Genomic DNA, 13,329 nt, shown 5'->3' on the forward strand with positions numbered 1-13,329 from the left:
ATGCCACCGACATTTGCATCCGCTTTGTCCGCCAACCACGATCAACCGTCTTTCAGATGCCACCGACATAAACCACTATCTGCATCTGCTCCGGATGCTCCGAAGGGGAGATTTATTTATTGTTTGGTTGAAAACGATTGCCTCATGAGTCCACGCTAGTGCTCTCTCGCTCCGGCGCTCCCCTCTCGCTCAGGCGCTCCCCCTTCCCCGCCGGCAGCCACTCCGACCCCAGCGTCCACCCTCTCCCTTCTTCCCCGGGTGCTCAGATCTCCATGGCGTCCGATGGAGGCAGCCCCTCCTCGGTGTCCTCCAGGATGCAGCCCATCGTCTCAGGGCTGGGGCTCTCGGAGTCGTCGGGCTCCGCTGGATCCTCGGCGCGGGTCCGTGAGGCCACACACGATGCTGCACCTACGCCGGTGGCGGGCTCAGTGGTGCGCTGGCGCAGACCCGGCCCTTCCTACAAGGCCATGTGGTGCAGGCGCAAGGCGCTGTAGAAGTAGGCCGGGGCAGGCATATCTGGGCCTCGCTCGCGCTCGCTGTCGTCTTCCCCAGTGAGGTAGGAGGTTCCGGCGGATCTCTTTGGCCTATGCTTCAAGTGTTTCCGGGAGGGCCACCGGAGGGAAGACTGCACCTTCAAGCCTCTGTGCATTCGTTATGGGCTCGAGGGCCACATATCGATGGAGTGCAAGCGGCTGCGCAGCCCCCGTTCGGAGGAAGAGCTCCGACGTGATGCCATGGCCAAGGTGGCGCGCTCCTCTCAATAGCTGCTGCCTGCTCGGCCTGCGAACAGGCTGTCGCCGGCCGCTCGGCAGGCCTCTCCGGCGGAGAGGCCCTCGCCAGCGCCGGCCGACACCGCACCTGTGGGGCTCAGCCAGGCACTGCCAGCCACTGTAGGAGACGTTTGCATCCTTCGCCGCTCTATGAAGATCGATGACCTTGAGCGTCGGCTCAAGCTTGCGGTGGTGGCATACGTCGGCGGGTCCCGACCGCCGGTGTCATGCCTTGATGTTGCGAAGGCCATCGCGACGGAGTTGCGCATCCCGCGCCATCGCTTCTCCGTGCACAAGTACCACTAGGAGGATTTCCTTGTGGTGTTCTCATCACCTGACCTGCGAAACAAGATTCTGGCTGCGGGCTCTGTCGGCCGTGGCGCGTTCAAGCTCTACATTCGCCCATGGCTGAGACAAGCCCAGGCAGTCTCGAGGATGATGCGCACGCAAGTGGATCTCATGATCGAAGGTGTCCCTTCTCACGCCTGGACCTGGGATACAGCGACGGAAATTCTGGGCACGGCGTGCCTGGTGGAGAGTCTCGCGCTGGAAACTACCAATAGGAAGGACCTGTCTCTATTCAAGATGCGTGCTTGGTGTGTGGATCCTGACGGTGTGCCGACGGACAAGCGGATCTGGGTGCCAGAGCCGGAGGTTGATTAGGGACCGGCGACACGGATGCCGACTTCTCAGCAGCTCTTGGAGTACAAGGCACTAATCCACATTAGTCGGAACAGGGATCATGAGGGGCCGGGGACCTGGATGCGGCCGCCCAGCTCTGATGGGAGCGGCCAGAGCAGCTTGCCGGACGACTCAGGAGATTTCTCCGGTTAGGGAGAATGGAGAGTCCTGCCTTGGACGCGGGGTGTGTGCGATCACCACGGCTCGTTCAATGGTCACCACGAAGGCACGTATAGGCAGGCACTTCTGGAGCACGTCGGGCCTTCCAACTGGCGAATCCCTCCCATGGTGGTGGGCGCCACCGCTGTGCACCAGGACTGCCAGGACACCGATGCCTGACTGCAGGATGAGGCCACGCCTGCTAATACTCAGGTGCTTTTTGACCACGTGCCGGTCCCGCAACCACTTTTGTTTGAACTTAGGCAGGAGGATAAGAGCGAAACGAATCAGGAGACTGGAGCCGTTTTGGAGTTCACTGCTAGGGAAATGCTTATACATAGAATTTTACCAGTAGTATCTGTTTTGGAGCCCACGCTACTGATAATTACTAGTAGCGCTTGTTATAAAACGCGCTACTGGTACTACTTTCAGAGGGCACGCTACTGGTAAGTTTATCACGCCACACCACCCGATCAAAATACAGCGTTTGTCGTCTAACCAGCACTACTGCTAAATGAATAGCTAAAGCATAGATGAGACACCCACGCTACTACTGAGCGTGTCCACCGCCGCACCATCTAAAAAAACTCTCTCTGACGAATCTCACCCTCACCCCTCTCGGTCGAGCACCTCTCCCCCACCGCTCGATCTCCTCGCCGCCGCCGCCGCCGCCGCCACCCATGCCGGCCGGTTCCGGCAAGCTCCGGTCGCGCGCAACACGGCCCCAAGCTCCCCAAGCTCCGCCCCTCCCTCCCCTCCGTCCAGATCCGTGCTACAAGGCCTGCACACTTGCCCGCGGCTAGGGTTTCGGGCGCCCCTGTGTTCTTGCTGCCGAGTGCCCAGGTCAGCCGCCGGCCAACGAGCAGAGCCTAACCTTGAGGCCTACATGCGCTTCCTCGTTGACAGCAAGCTCATCTTCCAGATGCCTGAGAACATCGTTGACCGCATCGCCGTCCCATGCTGTGAGTCAGTGCAAGCAAACTCGTCCTTCCATGTGGTTCTGTGTAACTAGTCAATTTGTTGCTGCCTCTAGCTAGTGTGTGGCGGGTTGTGATTTCTTGCTACAGTCTATTTTTGGTCGCAATAATCCATTCATACTTCTTTCTGCTAGACTAAAATCGAATGTACAGACCAAGAGCCAGGATTCAGAGACAGGAAATTACTTGAACTTGTGAAATCCATGGTTGTTTACTTTGACCGCCTTCAGGTATGCAACAAGTAATTTGTGAATGAACAAACAATAGGGGCCTTTAGCTGTATAGTTGTATTAACAGTAACAAGTAACAGTGTGTGGTTACTCAGTTCGAACTGGAAAGCTTTAGCTCAGTAGATGTACTTTGTTTATTCTGCTTAGAACAATAAATGGCGTAACTACTTGAATCTCATAGTGGTTATGCGGCATATTATCTAACCTTTTTATGCCGTAAATTATAGTTCCCTAGGAAGGAGCCGGAACATTTCTTTCATCATTGTTGGCTCGATGCTGCCGATTGACATTTTAGTTATCTCTACCTATCAGATGTCGGCCACACAACATTGCTCTCGTCGATCTCGAAGCACGCGCCGTCGTGGCCTGCCTCCGGCTGCTTCAGCAGGCCAAGGAACCGGAATGCGCCCACACCCGGCGACCTAGGCATCTCCATCGACTGTCCGACGGTTACACCAAGACCACCTCAGCAAGCGCTGCCTCACCCGGCTTCCTCTATTCCACTCCGGCAGAGCTGATGGTAAGCCCCTCCTCTGATCCCTCTCATGCCTTGCTTTCTTGCTTACGAGCCGTGGTAAACTCTGAATTTCGTTGCTTGCTTTCTTTCTTCAGCAGGCCAAGAAACAGGGAGTGCCGACAATAGAACTTGTATGTGCAGTTTCAGTCACTGCTTGCTACTTTCAGTAGCTAAGTAAGTTCAGTTCAGTTGATTCAGTCACTGCTTATTTCTTCAGTAGCTAGATAAGTCCAATTTAGTTGTACTGCTCGTCAACTGAATTGGCCAGAAGTGAGCTTTGTTCTTGCTGCGGCCTTGCATATTTCAGACATCGAGAGTGTAGATCACAGCCTCAAAACCAACATAGTTGAGCAGTACACAAATCAAAATCAAAGAGTTTGTACTGGTAAACTCCATTTTGTAAATCAAGCATGGCAAGTTTTGTAAATGAAATTCAAAGAACTACTAGTAAAGTCAAAATCAAAGAGTTTAACATGGCAAGTTTTGTGTAGTTGAACTTCTCCATTTTGCTTTTGTCTTGCTGGAGTAGTTGTATTGAAATTCAGTTCTGTAAAACTAATGTGATGGGGCTGCTTGATCAGGAGTAATTGGAGTAGTTGTGCAAGTCAGGAGTAGGTTGAATAAATTTTTTCACTTTTCTTAATGTGATGTTGCTGCTGTACTCCCTAATTCACATTGAAATAGGAGTAGTTTCTTAATGTGATGCTGTTGTTGCTTTTACTCCAGCAGTTTTCTGTAGTTGTATTGAAATAGGAGTAGTTTCTAAATGAATCTTTTTCTTTAGTTAAAACTAAATGAAAACTTTTTCAGTTAATCAACTAGTAGACAGCTTAGAGAATCAACTGAGACTGTAGCTGCTGAAAAGAAAGTCAATGATCTAATTACTTCTTCCTCTAAAAAGCAGAAACCTGCTAAAGTTTCCCTCCCCCTTTTACAACTGTTCTGTGTTATGGTGCAACTTCATTTGTATTAAGTTATCATATAGTTGATGAGAAGTTGGATAGAGAGGCAAAAATAAATATATTTATTGTCAGACATCCAACCTGTATATTGCCATTTGTCAGTTTACTTATAGTCCACACTATTTTTATTTTATGCACAAGTACCTTTTTACACACCATCTCACTTTTGGCAATTGTGTTCTCCGTGATCATTCCTTCAGTTGACTGCAAGTACTTGGTACGGGACAATGTAATATTATGAACTTTCAGGAAGTTAGCTCGCGTGCGGCGGCTGCGGCGGCGACGGCGACATCGACATCGACGGGGCTGCGGCGGCGACGACGACATCATCGTCACGGTGGTGCGGTGGTGACTACGACATCAACACCATCAACACGGGCTTGTGGAGGCGCTGATGCCGACGACCTATATGCGTGGTATATATTGTGTGTGTGCGCGCGCACATGTGCGCGTGTGTGGGTGTGCGTGTGTTAATTATCTACATCAGATATGTATGATTGATGATTGACTGTTTGCATAACATGTACGTATTGTGAAATGCATGTCTAAGCTGAAATAGGTAGACTTTTATTTTTTTAAATCCTAATTTGTTACTAGTAGCGTGGGTGTATCATAGAAGCGCTACTGCTATTCCTTTACTAGTAGCGTGGGTGTGGAATACTAGTAGCGTGGGGCACCAGCGCTACTGGTATGTCTGTTTAGCTGTAGCATGGGGTAAAACACACGCTACTGCTAAAAATAGTTGTAGCGTCATAGCAGTAGCGTGGGAACCTACGCTACTGGTAGTCCAAAAACCCACGCTACTGGTAAGGTTTTTCCTAGTAGTGGTTGGCTAAGCTGGGCCACTTGCGACCGTGATTGACAACAGGACAGCTCTAGAAGGGTTGGTGGATCCCGAGGAGATCAGGTCGGGGACATCGATTGCAGCAGAACAGACCGTTGGTGGTTAGGTGCTGGCCAACCGTGACTCGACTCTGGTCGTGTTGGGCCAGGGCGAGGCAGATCGCGCGGACGCCACACTGGCGCACGTCCTGGCGGTGGGACCACAGGAGCGGGAGGATATGGGCCCGACGGCACCACATGTGGCTGGCCGAGGGGACCCAACATCGGATACCTTGCACATCGCGCCCGAGGCGGATACTGGGGCAACCGACCCACATGCTGGAGGACAGCTGGCTCTCGAGGTCGCGCGGGAGCTGGGACCCGCGGACCCTGGTGCTGAGGTGACCACATACGGTGCATGCATGCACGACGAGGCCCTGGAAATCACTGTGCCGCAGCTGGGAGGGAGGGATGCTTGCGCTTTGGACACGCCCCTGTCCAACAAGGACATCATCGCCCATGGAAACATCAAAACTTTCTGCGCCAGACTTCTTAAGAAGCTTGCTCCACCGCTGCTCAAGGAATTTGAAGGGCTGCGAGGGGTCCGTGCCGGCCAGGACCCATTCACACCGTGGCGTGCCACCAGATCAGGGTGCTCGATTGGACAGAGGAGGACTAAAGTGTCGGCAGCTGAAGCGGTCTTGCTAAAGGCGTTGGGCTTTGATTGTGATGATCTGGCGGTCTGGGAAGATGCGCTAGATCAGCTTCACACGGTGTTTGACTCACCACTCCAGGAGACACAGCTGAGAGCAATCGTGGCGATCTTTAGGAAGGCGATACCACTAGACCTAGGAGGTGACTTGGAGAGTGCGTCACCTATCATGGTTTAGACGCAGGGGGCCGGTCGACGTGGAGGCGCTCCTGGCCATGTCGTATGCAGGAATGGAGTTGGTCTGTTGGAACGTGCGTGGTCTAAATGGACCAGCTAGGAGGAAGACTTTACGCGAATTGGTAGATTCTTTACATGTGGTGATCTGTTGTATCCTAGAGACCAAACTTGAAAGGGTGGACCAGTGCACGACTCTGCAATGTATGGGGCCTACTTATGATGGCTACACCTATTTACCGGCGTCTAATACTAGGGAAGGGATTTTTATCGCTTGGGACTCCACCAGGGTGCAATTGACAAATCATGTCAATGATACCCATTCCATCACTAGCTATGTTTCCCCCGTGGGAGGCATGCCATTTTGAGGTTTGACTGCGCCCAGGAGACTCGGTTGCTCACTCATGAGGAGAGGTGGATCAGGAGAACCATCAAGCAGCTCGTGCTGGGGCTGGCCTCGCTGGAAAGAACAATCACTCGCCTGAGATCTCGCATTACTTGGCTTAGGGAAGGATTTGCAAATACCCAGCTTTTCCACTTGGTTGCGAATGGTAGGAGGACGAAGAACTACATACTGTCCCTCTTGGTGGATGGGCACATTGTCACGGACCAAGCTGAGAAGGAGGTGGCGTTTCATGAGGCATACAAAGAGCTCCTCGGGAAGGATGTCGCGCGTGAGCTCACCTTGGACCTGGACGCGCTCGACATTGCTAGACTAGACTTATCGGAGTAGGATCAAATCTTTAGTGAGGAGGAAATTTGGACGATGGTCAAGGGCATGCCGACTTACCGAGCGCCGGGGCCGGATGGCTTCATTGGCCTCTTCTTCCAAAAGGCCTGGGAGATCATTAAGGCGGACCTAATTGCGGCGGTGCACAAACTATTCATTGGGAACGGGAGAGGTTTCGGCAGGTTGAACCAAGCTTTGATCACCTTGATCCCAAAAACCCCGGAGGCCTCCACGACAAATGATTGTCGACCCATATGCCTTGTGCATAGCCTTTCGAAGATTTCATCCAAGCTCTTAGAAAATAGGCTCAGTCCTCGCATGGGAGAGCTACTTCATGTTAACCAATCGACGTTCATCAAGGGGAGGAGCATCCACGACAACTTCTTGCTCGTTAGGCAAATGGCCTGTGGTCTGCACCAAAGAAAGGCCAAAGGAGTAATGCTCAAGCTGGACATCTCTAAAGCTTTTGACTCGCTATCATGGCCTTTTCTTTTTGAGGTTCTACGCGCGAAAGGGTTCTCAGAGAGATGGATCTCATGGATCGGCACTTTGCTTACATCTGCTAGCTCGAGAGTCATGGTCAATGGATGTGCTGGCGCAAAGTTTATGCATGCCAAGGGGCTTCAGCAAGGGGATCTGGCCTCCCCCTTGCTTTTCATCATAGCTATGGATGTTCTCACCTCGCTTGTCATCAAGGCGCATGAGCACGGGGTTCTCAGCCCTATCACCGGCTGTAACCCAATGCAGAGACTTTCCTTGTATGCGGACGGCATGCTCCTCTACATCAGGCCTACCAGATCGGATCTGCAACTGGTGAAGGACCTGCTTGGTATCTTTGGAGCGGCTTCTGGTTAGAAAGTGAATTTTGCCAAGTCTGCGGCAATTCTGATTAGATTAGAGGAGGGTGATGTGGAGCTGGTCAGGAATGCTCTACCGTGGAAGATTGACTCGTTTCCGTGCAAATACCTTGGGCTACAGTTAGGCATCAAGCAACTCAAGAGGAATGAGTGGCACCCGATAGTTGACACTGCACTTCACATTATGCCCGACTGGCAACGCGGCCTAGTCACCAGGCCGGGTCGGCTCATCTTGGTTAACCAAGTCATGAGAGCTAGGCCAACGCACCACCTGATGGTGGCTGAGGCGCCCAAGTGGGCCCTGGAACAAGTTCATACGGGTTGTCACGCTTTTTTCTGGGCCGGCACGGAAGCTGTAAGCGGAGGCAAATGTGTGGTATCTTGGAAGAGGGTATGTCGCCCCAAGCAGCTCGGAGGGTTGGGCATCATTGATCTCCACAAGCACGGTATCACGGTGAGACTGAGGTGGGGATGGCTAAGGAGGACGGACCCGTCTAGACCATGGCAGGACCTAAATCTCACCGCAGACAAGCAGGTGGCGCAGGCTTTTGGGAGCCTAGTACAATGGCGGGTCGGAAACGGAGGGCACACCCTTTTATAGAGAGATAGATGGTTCAACGGAGGTACGACAGCTGAGATTGCGCCCTTGGTGGTGGCCAGAGTCAGGACGCAGGTGGCAAACAAACGCCTTATCAGAGATGGGCTTTGTATGCACGCCTGGACAAATGACATCACTGGGGACCTTGACACTGACGCTCTTGCACAGTTCATACGGCTATGGGAGTTTCTGATGGATGCGCAATTGGACCCGTAGTTAGAGGACACTCCGCTTTGGGCCTGGAATGAGTTCGGCAGCTACTCGGCATCCTCGGCGTACACGGTGCTATGTATGGGAGGGATACGGTTCCACTCCTTCGCGGCCATCTAGAAATGTTGGGCATCGCTATCCTGTCGAATCTTCATGTGGCTTGCGGTGAAATATCGTCTTTGGACTTCGGACAGGAGAACTAGGCACGGTTAGACAGTTACTGGATACGGATTACTTGGATGAAAAAATCTTTAAACGACCAGAAGGACGGGTTAAACAGTTTGAGGCGAGGTGGTTGAAGGAAGAGACAGTTACTGAAATTGTTAAGGCATCTTGGGAGAAAGCAAGACTTGCCGGGATTGGACCATCACTTGCTGATCGTACGAGAGCAGTACATGCCGATCTACATACATGGGACCGGGAAACTCTAAAGGGACCAAAGGTGAGAATTAGAAAATTAAAAAAAGAATTGGAGAGATTAAGGTGGGGCCCATTAAATATGGAGTCTCAAGGTCGTCAGAAGGAAATTATTGTGCTAATTGAAAATATCTTGGATCAAGAGGAAATTTTCTGGTTACAAAGAGGACGGGCAAACTGGTTGATGCATGGGGATCGTAATACGTATTTTTTCCATAATGCTGCCACAGCTAGGAAAAAAAGGAATAATATAAAGAAACTATTAGATGAGTCTGGAAAATGGTTAACAGAAAAGGAGTTGACGAATCACATAACTGAATATTTCACAAAGCTTTTCACATCGGAAGTTCAGCATCCGAATCAAGAAGTTTTATCAATTGTGCGTAAGAGAGTGTCAAACGAAATGAAGAATGCTCTACTTGCTCCTTATACCGCAGAAGATGTTCGCAAGGCTTTATTTGATATTGGGGACTTGAAAGCTCCAGGACCAGATGGACTCCACGCTATCTTCTATAAAAGGTTCTGGCCCATGCTAGGGGAAGACCTAATTGAGGAGGTTCTGAAAGCAATCAACACATGTACTATCCCGGATGGTTGGAATGATACTGCAATCGTGATGATTCCCAAGATTAACACACCAGAAAAGGTATCCCAATTTAGGCCGATCAGCTTATGTAATGTGGTATACAAAATAATTGCAAAAATGGTGGCCTCTCGATTGAAGATCCTTCTACCAGAAATTATTAGTCCAACACAAAGTGCTTTTGTACCAGGAAGATTGATAACCGATAATATTTTAGTGGCCCTATGAATGTTTTCACACAATCAAGAACAAAAGAGAGGGTAGAGAGGGCTTGTGTGCTATAAAACTTGACATGCACAAAGCCTACGATAGAGTCGAGTGGGCTTTTCTGAAGGAGATTATGCTGAAATTGGGTTTCCGTCGAGAGTGGGTTAATTTGATTATGCAATGCGTCACAACAGTAGAATACAAAGTAAGGATAAATGCAGAGGAAAGTGAGAGTTTTAAGCCTACTAGAGGGTTGAGACAGGGGGACCCGCTATCACCTTACCTATTCCTGCTGTGCACAGAAGGGTTGAATGCCTTGCTCTCGCATGCTGAGGAGAATGGGAACATTTCAGGAGTTAAAGTCTGTAGAGATGCCCCACCAGTAACTAATCTCCTCTTTGCGGATGACTCGTTGATCTTGATGAAAGCCAACCAACATAATGCGGCGGCCCTGAAATCAGCACTAGATTTATATTGTGCGGCGTCGGGACAGCTGGTAAGCGTGGAAAAGTCTAGTATTTTCTTTAGCCCCAATACAAAGGTAGAGGTCAGAGAACACTTGTGTACAATGCTCAATATAATGATGGAGGCCCTGAATGAAAAATACTTGGGCTTGCCAGCAAATGTGGGCGTTGATAAAACAGACTGCTTTAAATTTCTGATTGAACGTATTGTTAAGAAAATTAGTGGTTGGAAGGAAAAACTACTATCTGCCGGGGGGAAGGAGATCCTGCTCAAGGCTGTGATCCAAGCCATACATACCTACGCAATGTCGGTCTTTAAAATTCCTAAAAAAAATTGTAAAGGAATCATTGACGCGATAACGCATTTCTAGTGGGGAGATGAGGAGAACCAGAGGAGGATGCACTGGATGGCCTGGTGGAAAATGTGTGTACCAAAAACCCAAGGAGGAATGGGATTCCGTGATATCCACTGTTTCAACCTGGCTCTGCTGGCCAAATGTGTGCCACTATTCTAAGGGCCAAATACTACCTTGATGGCGATTTGCTGAATTCCAAGCCAAAACATGGTGCTTCCTTCACCTGGCAAAGCATTATGGCAGGCATTACTACTCTGAAACGCGGCTATATTTGGCGAGTGGGAAACGGACATAACATCAACATTTGGGAAGATGCATGGATCCCAAATTGTGCCACTAGGAAGATTGTGACTCCTAGGAGGGGACAATTGTTATCAAGAGTGGTTGATCTGATTGACCCTGTTTCCAATATTTGGGATGAGGACCTGATTAGATAAACTATGTGGCCCATTGACGCTGAATGGATTCTTAAAATCCCTCTTTCGCAACATAACATGTCAGATTTCATTGCTTGGAGTTATACGAAAAATGGTATGTTCTCGGTACAGTCTGCTTATTCCATGGAGTGGAATGATCAGTACGGCAGTAAACTAAAACACTCTAACGGGATGGGGCGAACCACAACTAACCCTATTTGGTGTCAGATATGGAAATTATCCTGTCCGGCAAAAGTCAAAATTTTTATATGGCGTACGTTACATGGCACTCTCCCATGTCGGGCAACACTTGCTAATAGACACATGAAGGTCTCGCCCCTTTGTCCTACTTTCTCTCAGGGTGTAGAAGACACGAAGCATATGCTTTTCCTATGTAATAAAGCAAAGGAGGTTTGGAAGAGGCTAGGAATAGATGAGATTATTGATAGAGCTTGTGAGGTTGATCGTGCTGGAGAGGCGATACTGGAATACCTTTTAGTTCTTCCAGATCAAGATTTGCGTATTATGGGGTACCAAAATATACGAGAAATGATAGCTATTTCAGCTTGGTATCTATGGTGGGAGAGAAGGAAATTAGTGCACAAGGAAACAACTCAGAATGCAACTCAGATATCAATGGGGATCATAGCCCTCACATACAATTTTGTAAATGCATCATCTTCAAAGGCGTCCATGAAAAAAGGGGGTTGGCATTGTCCCCCAAGGGGTTTCGTGAAACTCAATGTTGACGCCTCTTTGACCATGCCATGTTGAAGGGTACGATGGGGGCGGTTTTGCGAGACGACAAAGGTAGGTTTATTGCAGGAGGAAATGAAAAGATTGACCATTGTGTGGATGTTCTGATGGCAGAAGCTTTAGCCCTCAAATTTGGACTAACACTAGCGCAAAGGGCAGGGTGCAACCGCCTAATCATCAACTCAGATAATCTGGAGGTGATTGAGACCATGCAGGATGGAGGACAGTCAACGGGTGCGGCAGCGGCAATTTTCGATGACTGCTTCCACTACGCATGTGATTTTATCGTGACTAGATTCGAACATTGTAATAGAGAGGCAAATAGAGTAGCACATGAACTTGCTAAGTTAGCTAGATTTTCTTCAACTTCAGATTGGTTCGAGGAGCCTATCAATGAAATTGTACTCTTCCTCACAAACGATGTATTGGTTATTTCTAATGAATAAAGTTTCATTTTATTCAAAAAAATACAAGACCAAGCATCCCCATGCTACCTCTGTGACCATGACGAGGATACCATGGACCACATCCTGCTACAGTGTATGTATGCCAGGCACGTGTGGTATCTTTGTTTCACCAGGATCGGCGTGGATCAAACACTATGCCCCATGTCGCAGTCCCAGATCACAGATTGGTGGGGCAAGGTGAGGAAGCGGATGGTCAAGAGGAGCAGGAAAGGCTTCGACATGGTTGTAATGTTAATTTGTTGGTCGCTGTGGAAGCAGAGAAACGCTAGGGTCTTTGGTAGGAGTGGCACGTTAGATGTTTTCGGCGTGATTGAGGCTATCTTTCAGGAACTGTATTACTGGAAGGAGGCTGGAGTGACTGGAGTGGCGCACATAGTCGAGTAGTACGTAGTGTATTGGGAGTGAAGTGGAGGCGGTGTCATGGTCGACTTGTGACCACATGACTAGCAACTAATCTTCTCTTGTACATATTTTCTCCCCTTCTATAAAGCTATGGTACGCCTTTGGCATACCCTCGAAAAAAACGATCGCCTGATCTAGTTTTTAGCTTTTCTAAAGCTCACTAGCTTCATTAAAATAAGATTTGAATGCTACTGAAAAAATCACTTCCGTCGGACTATTACATACCAAAAAAATAGGACGCTGATAACGCGTTGACGTTCGGGCTATAGGGTGGCCGCGCCGAACGACCCCGTTCGGACTGGTAGCGGATCAAGCCAAACGAAAACATTCAGACATGATCGCTTATCCCCCGAACGACCCCAATCAGCGCGTCCCCTATGCACCTGGTCAGCGCGCGACCCTGACCATGGCACGTCCCACCCGAGGTCATCACCCACCTCCATCCATCCGGATACCCTCCCGAACCCCTCACAGTCCCTTCTTCCTCTCCATCGGCGGCCTGAGACTCCCTCAAGTTGCCATGGCAAGATTCAAATATCTGTAGGCCAATTCGAGCCACCGACCAGGTGAATTCCTCACCCATCCCTTCTGGTCCCCGTCATCCCCATCTCCGCCGCCGGGCACGTGTATCCATTAAGTTGCCATGGCAAGATCGATGACTTGTAGCCCAAATTGAGCCGCCGGCCACATGAATCCCTTACCCCCTTCTTCGCGAGCACCATCCACATCACCCCACCCGCACCCCACCATCTCCTACCCTTCCCATGAACCACTGATCTGTAGGGGGGAAACTACCATGGCAAGATCTGGGAATATGTAGGACGTGGTTGGTACCGATCTTGCCACATGTAGGTAGTGGCAG

General features: G+C 49.9%; 1 protein-coding gene across 5 annotated transcripts; it reads left to right on the top strand.

Annotated features, from left to right (window-relative positions):
- Positions 1 to 2,138: 2,138 nt before the first annotated feature.
- On the top strand, positions 2,139 to 4,834 carry LOC125532579. Of its 5 annotated transcripts, XR_007294171.1 has the most exons (5): positions 2,139 to 2,572; positions 2,722 to 2,817; positions 3,130 to 3,337; positions 3,430 to 3,508; positions 4,546 to 4,834. XR_007294171.1 is itself a non-coding variant. In XM_048696589.1 (4 exons), the coding sequence occupies exons 1-4, from the start codon at positions 2,568 to 2,570 to the stop codon at positions 4,768 to 4,770; spliced, it is 474 nt and encodes a 157-aa protein (XP_048552546.1). In that variant the 5' UTR covers positions 2,139 to 2,567; the 3' UTR covers positions 4,771 to 4,834. The 5 variants fall into 5 exon arrangements, 2 of the variants coding, with proteins under 2 accessions (XP_048552546.1, XP_048552550.1); XR_007294170.1 differs by lacking the exon at positions 2,722 to 2,817; XR_007294172.1 differs by lacking the exon at positions 2,722 to 2,817 and having other exon boundaries at positions 3,433 to 3,508.
- The last annotated feature ends 8,495 nt before the right edge of the window (positions 4,835 to 13,329 follow it).

This window comes from Triticum urartu, chromosome 1, assembly GCF_003073215.2.
Source record: "Triticum urartu cultivar G1812 chromosome 1, Tu2.1, whole genome shotgun sequence".
NCBI classification, from domain to species: Eukaryota; Viridiplantae; Streptophyta; class Magnoliopsida; order Poales; family Poaceae; genus Triticum; species Triticum urartu.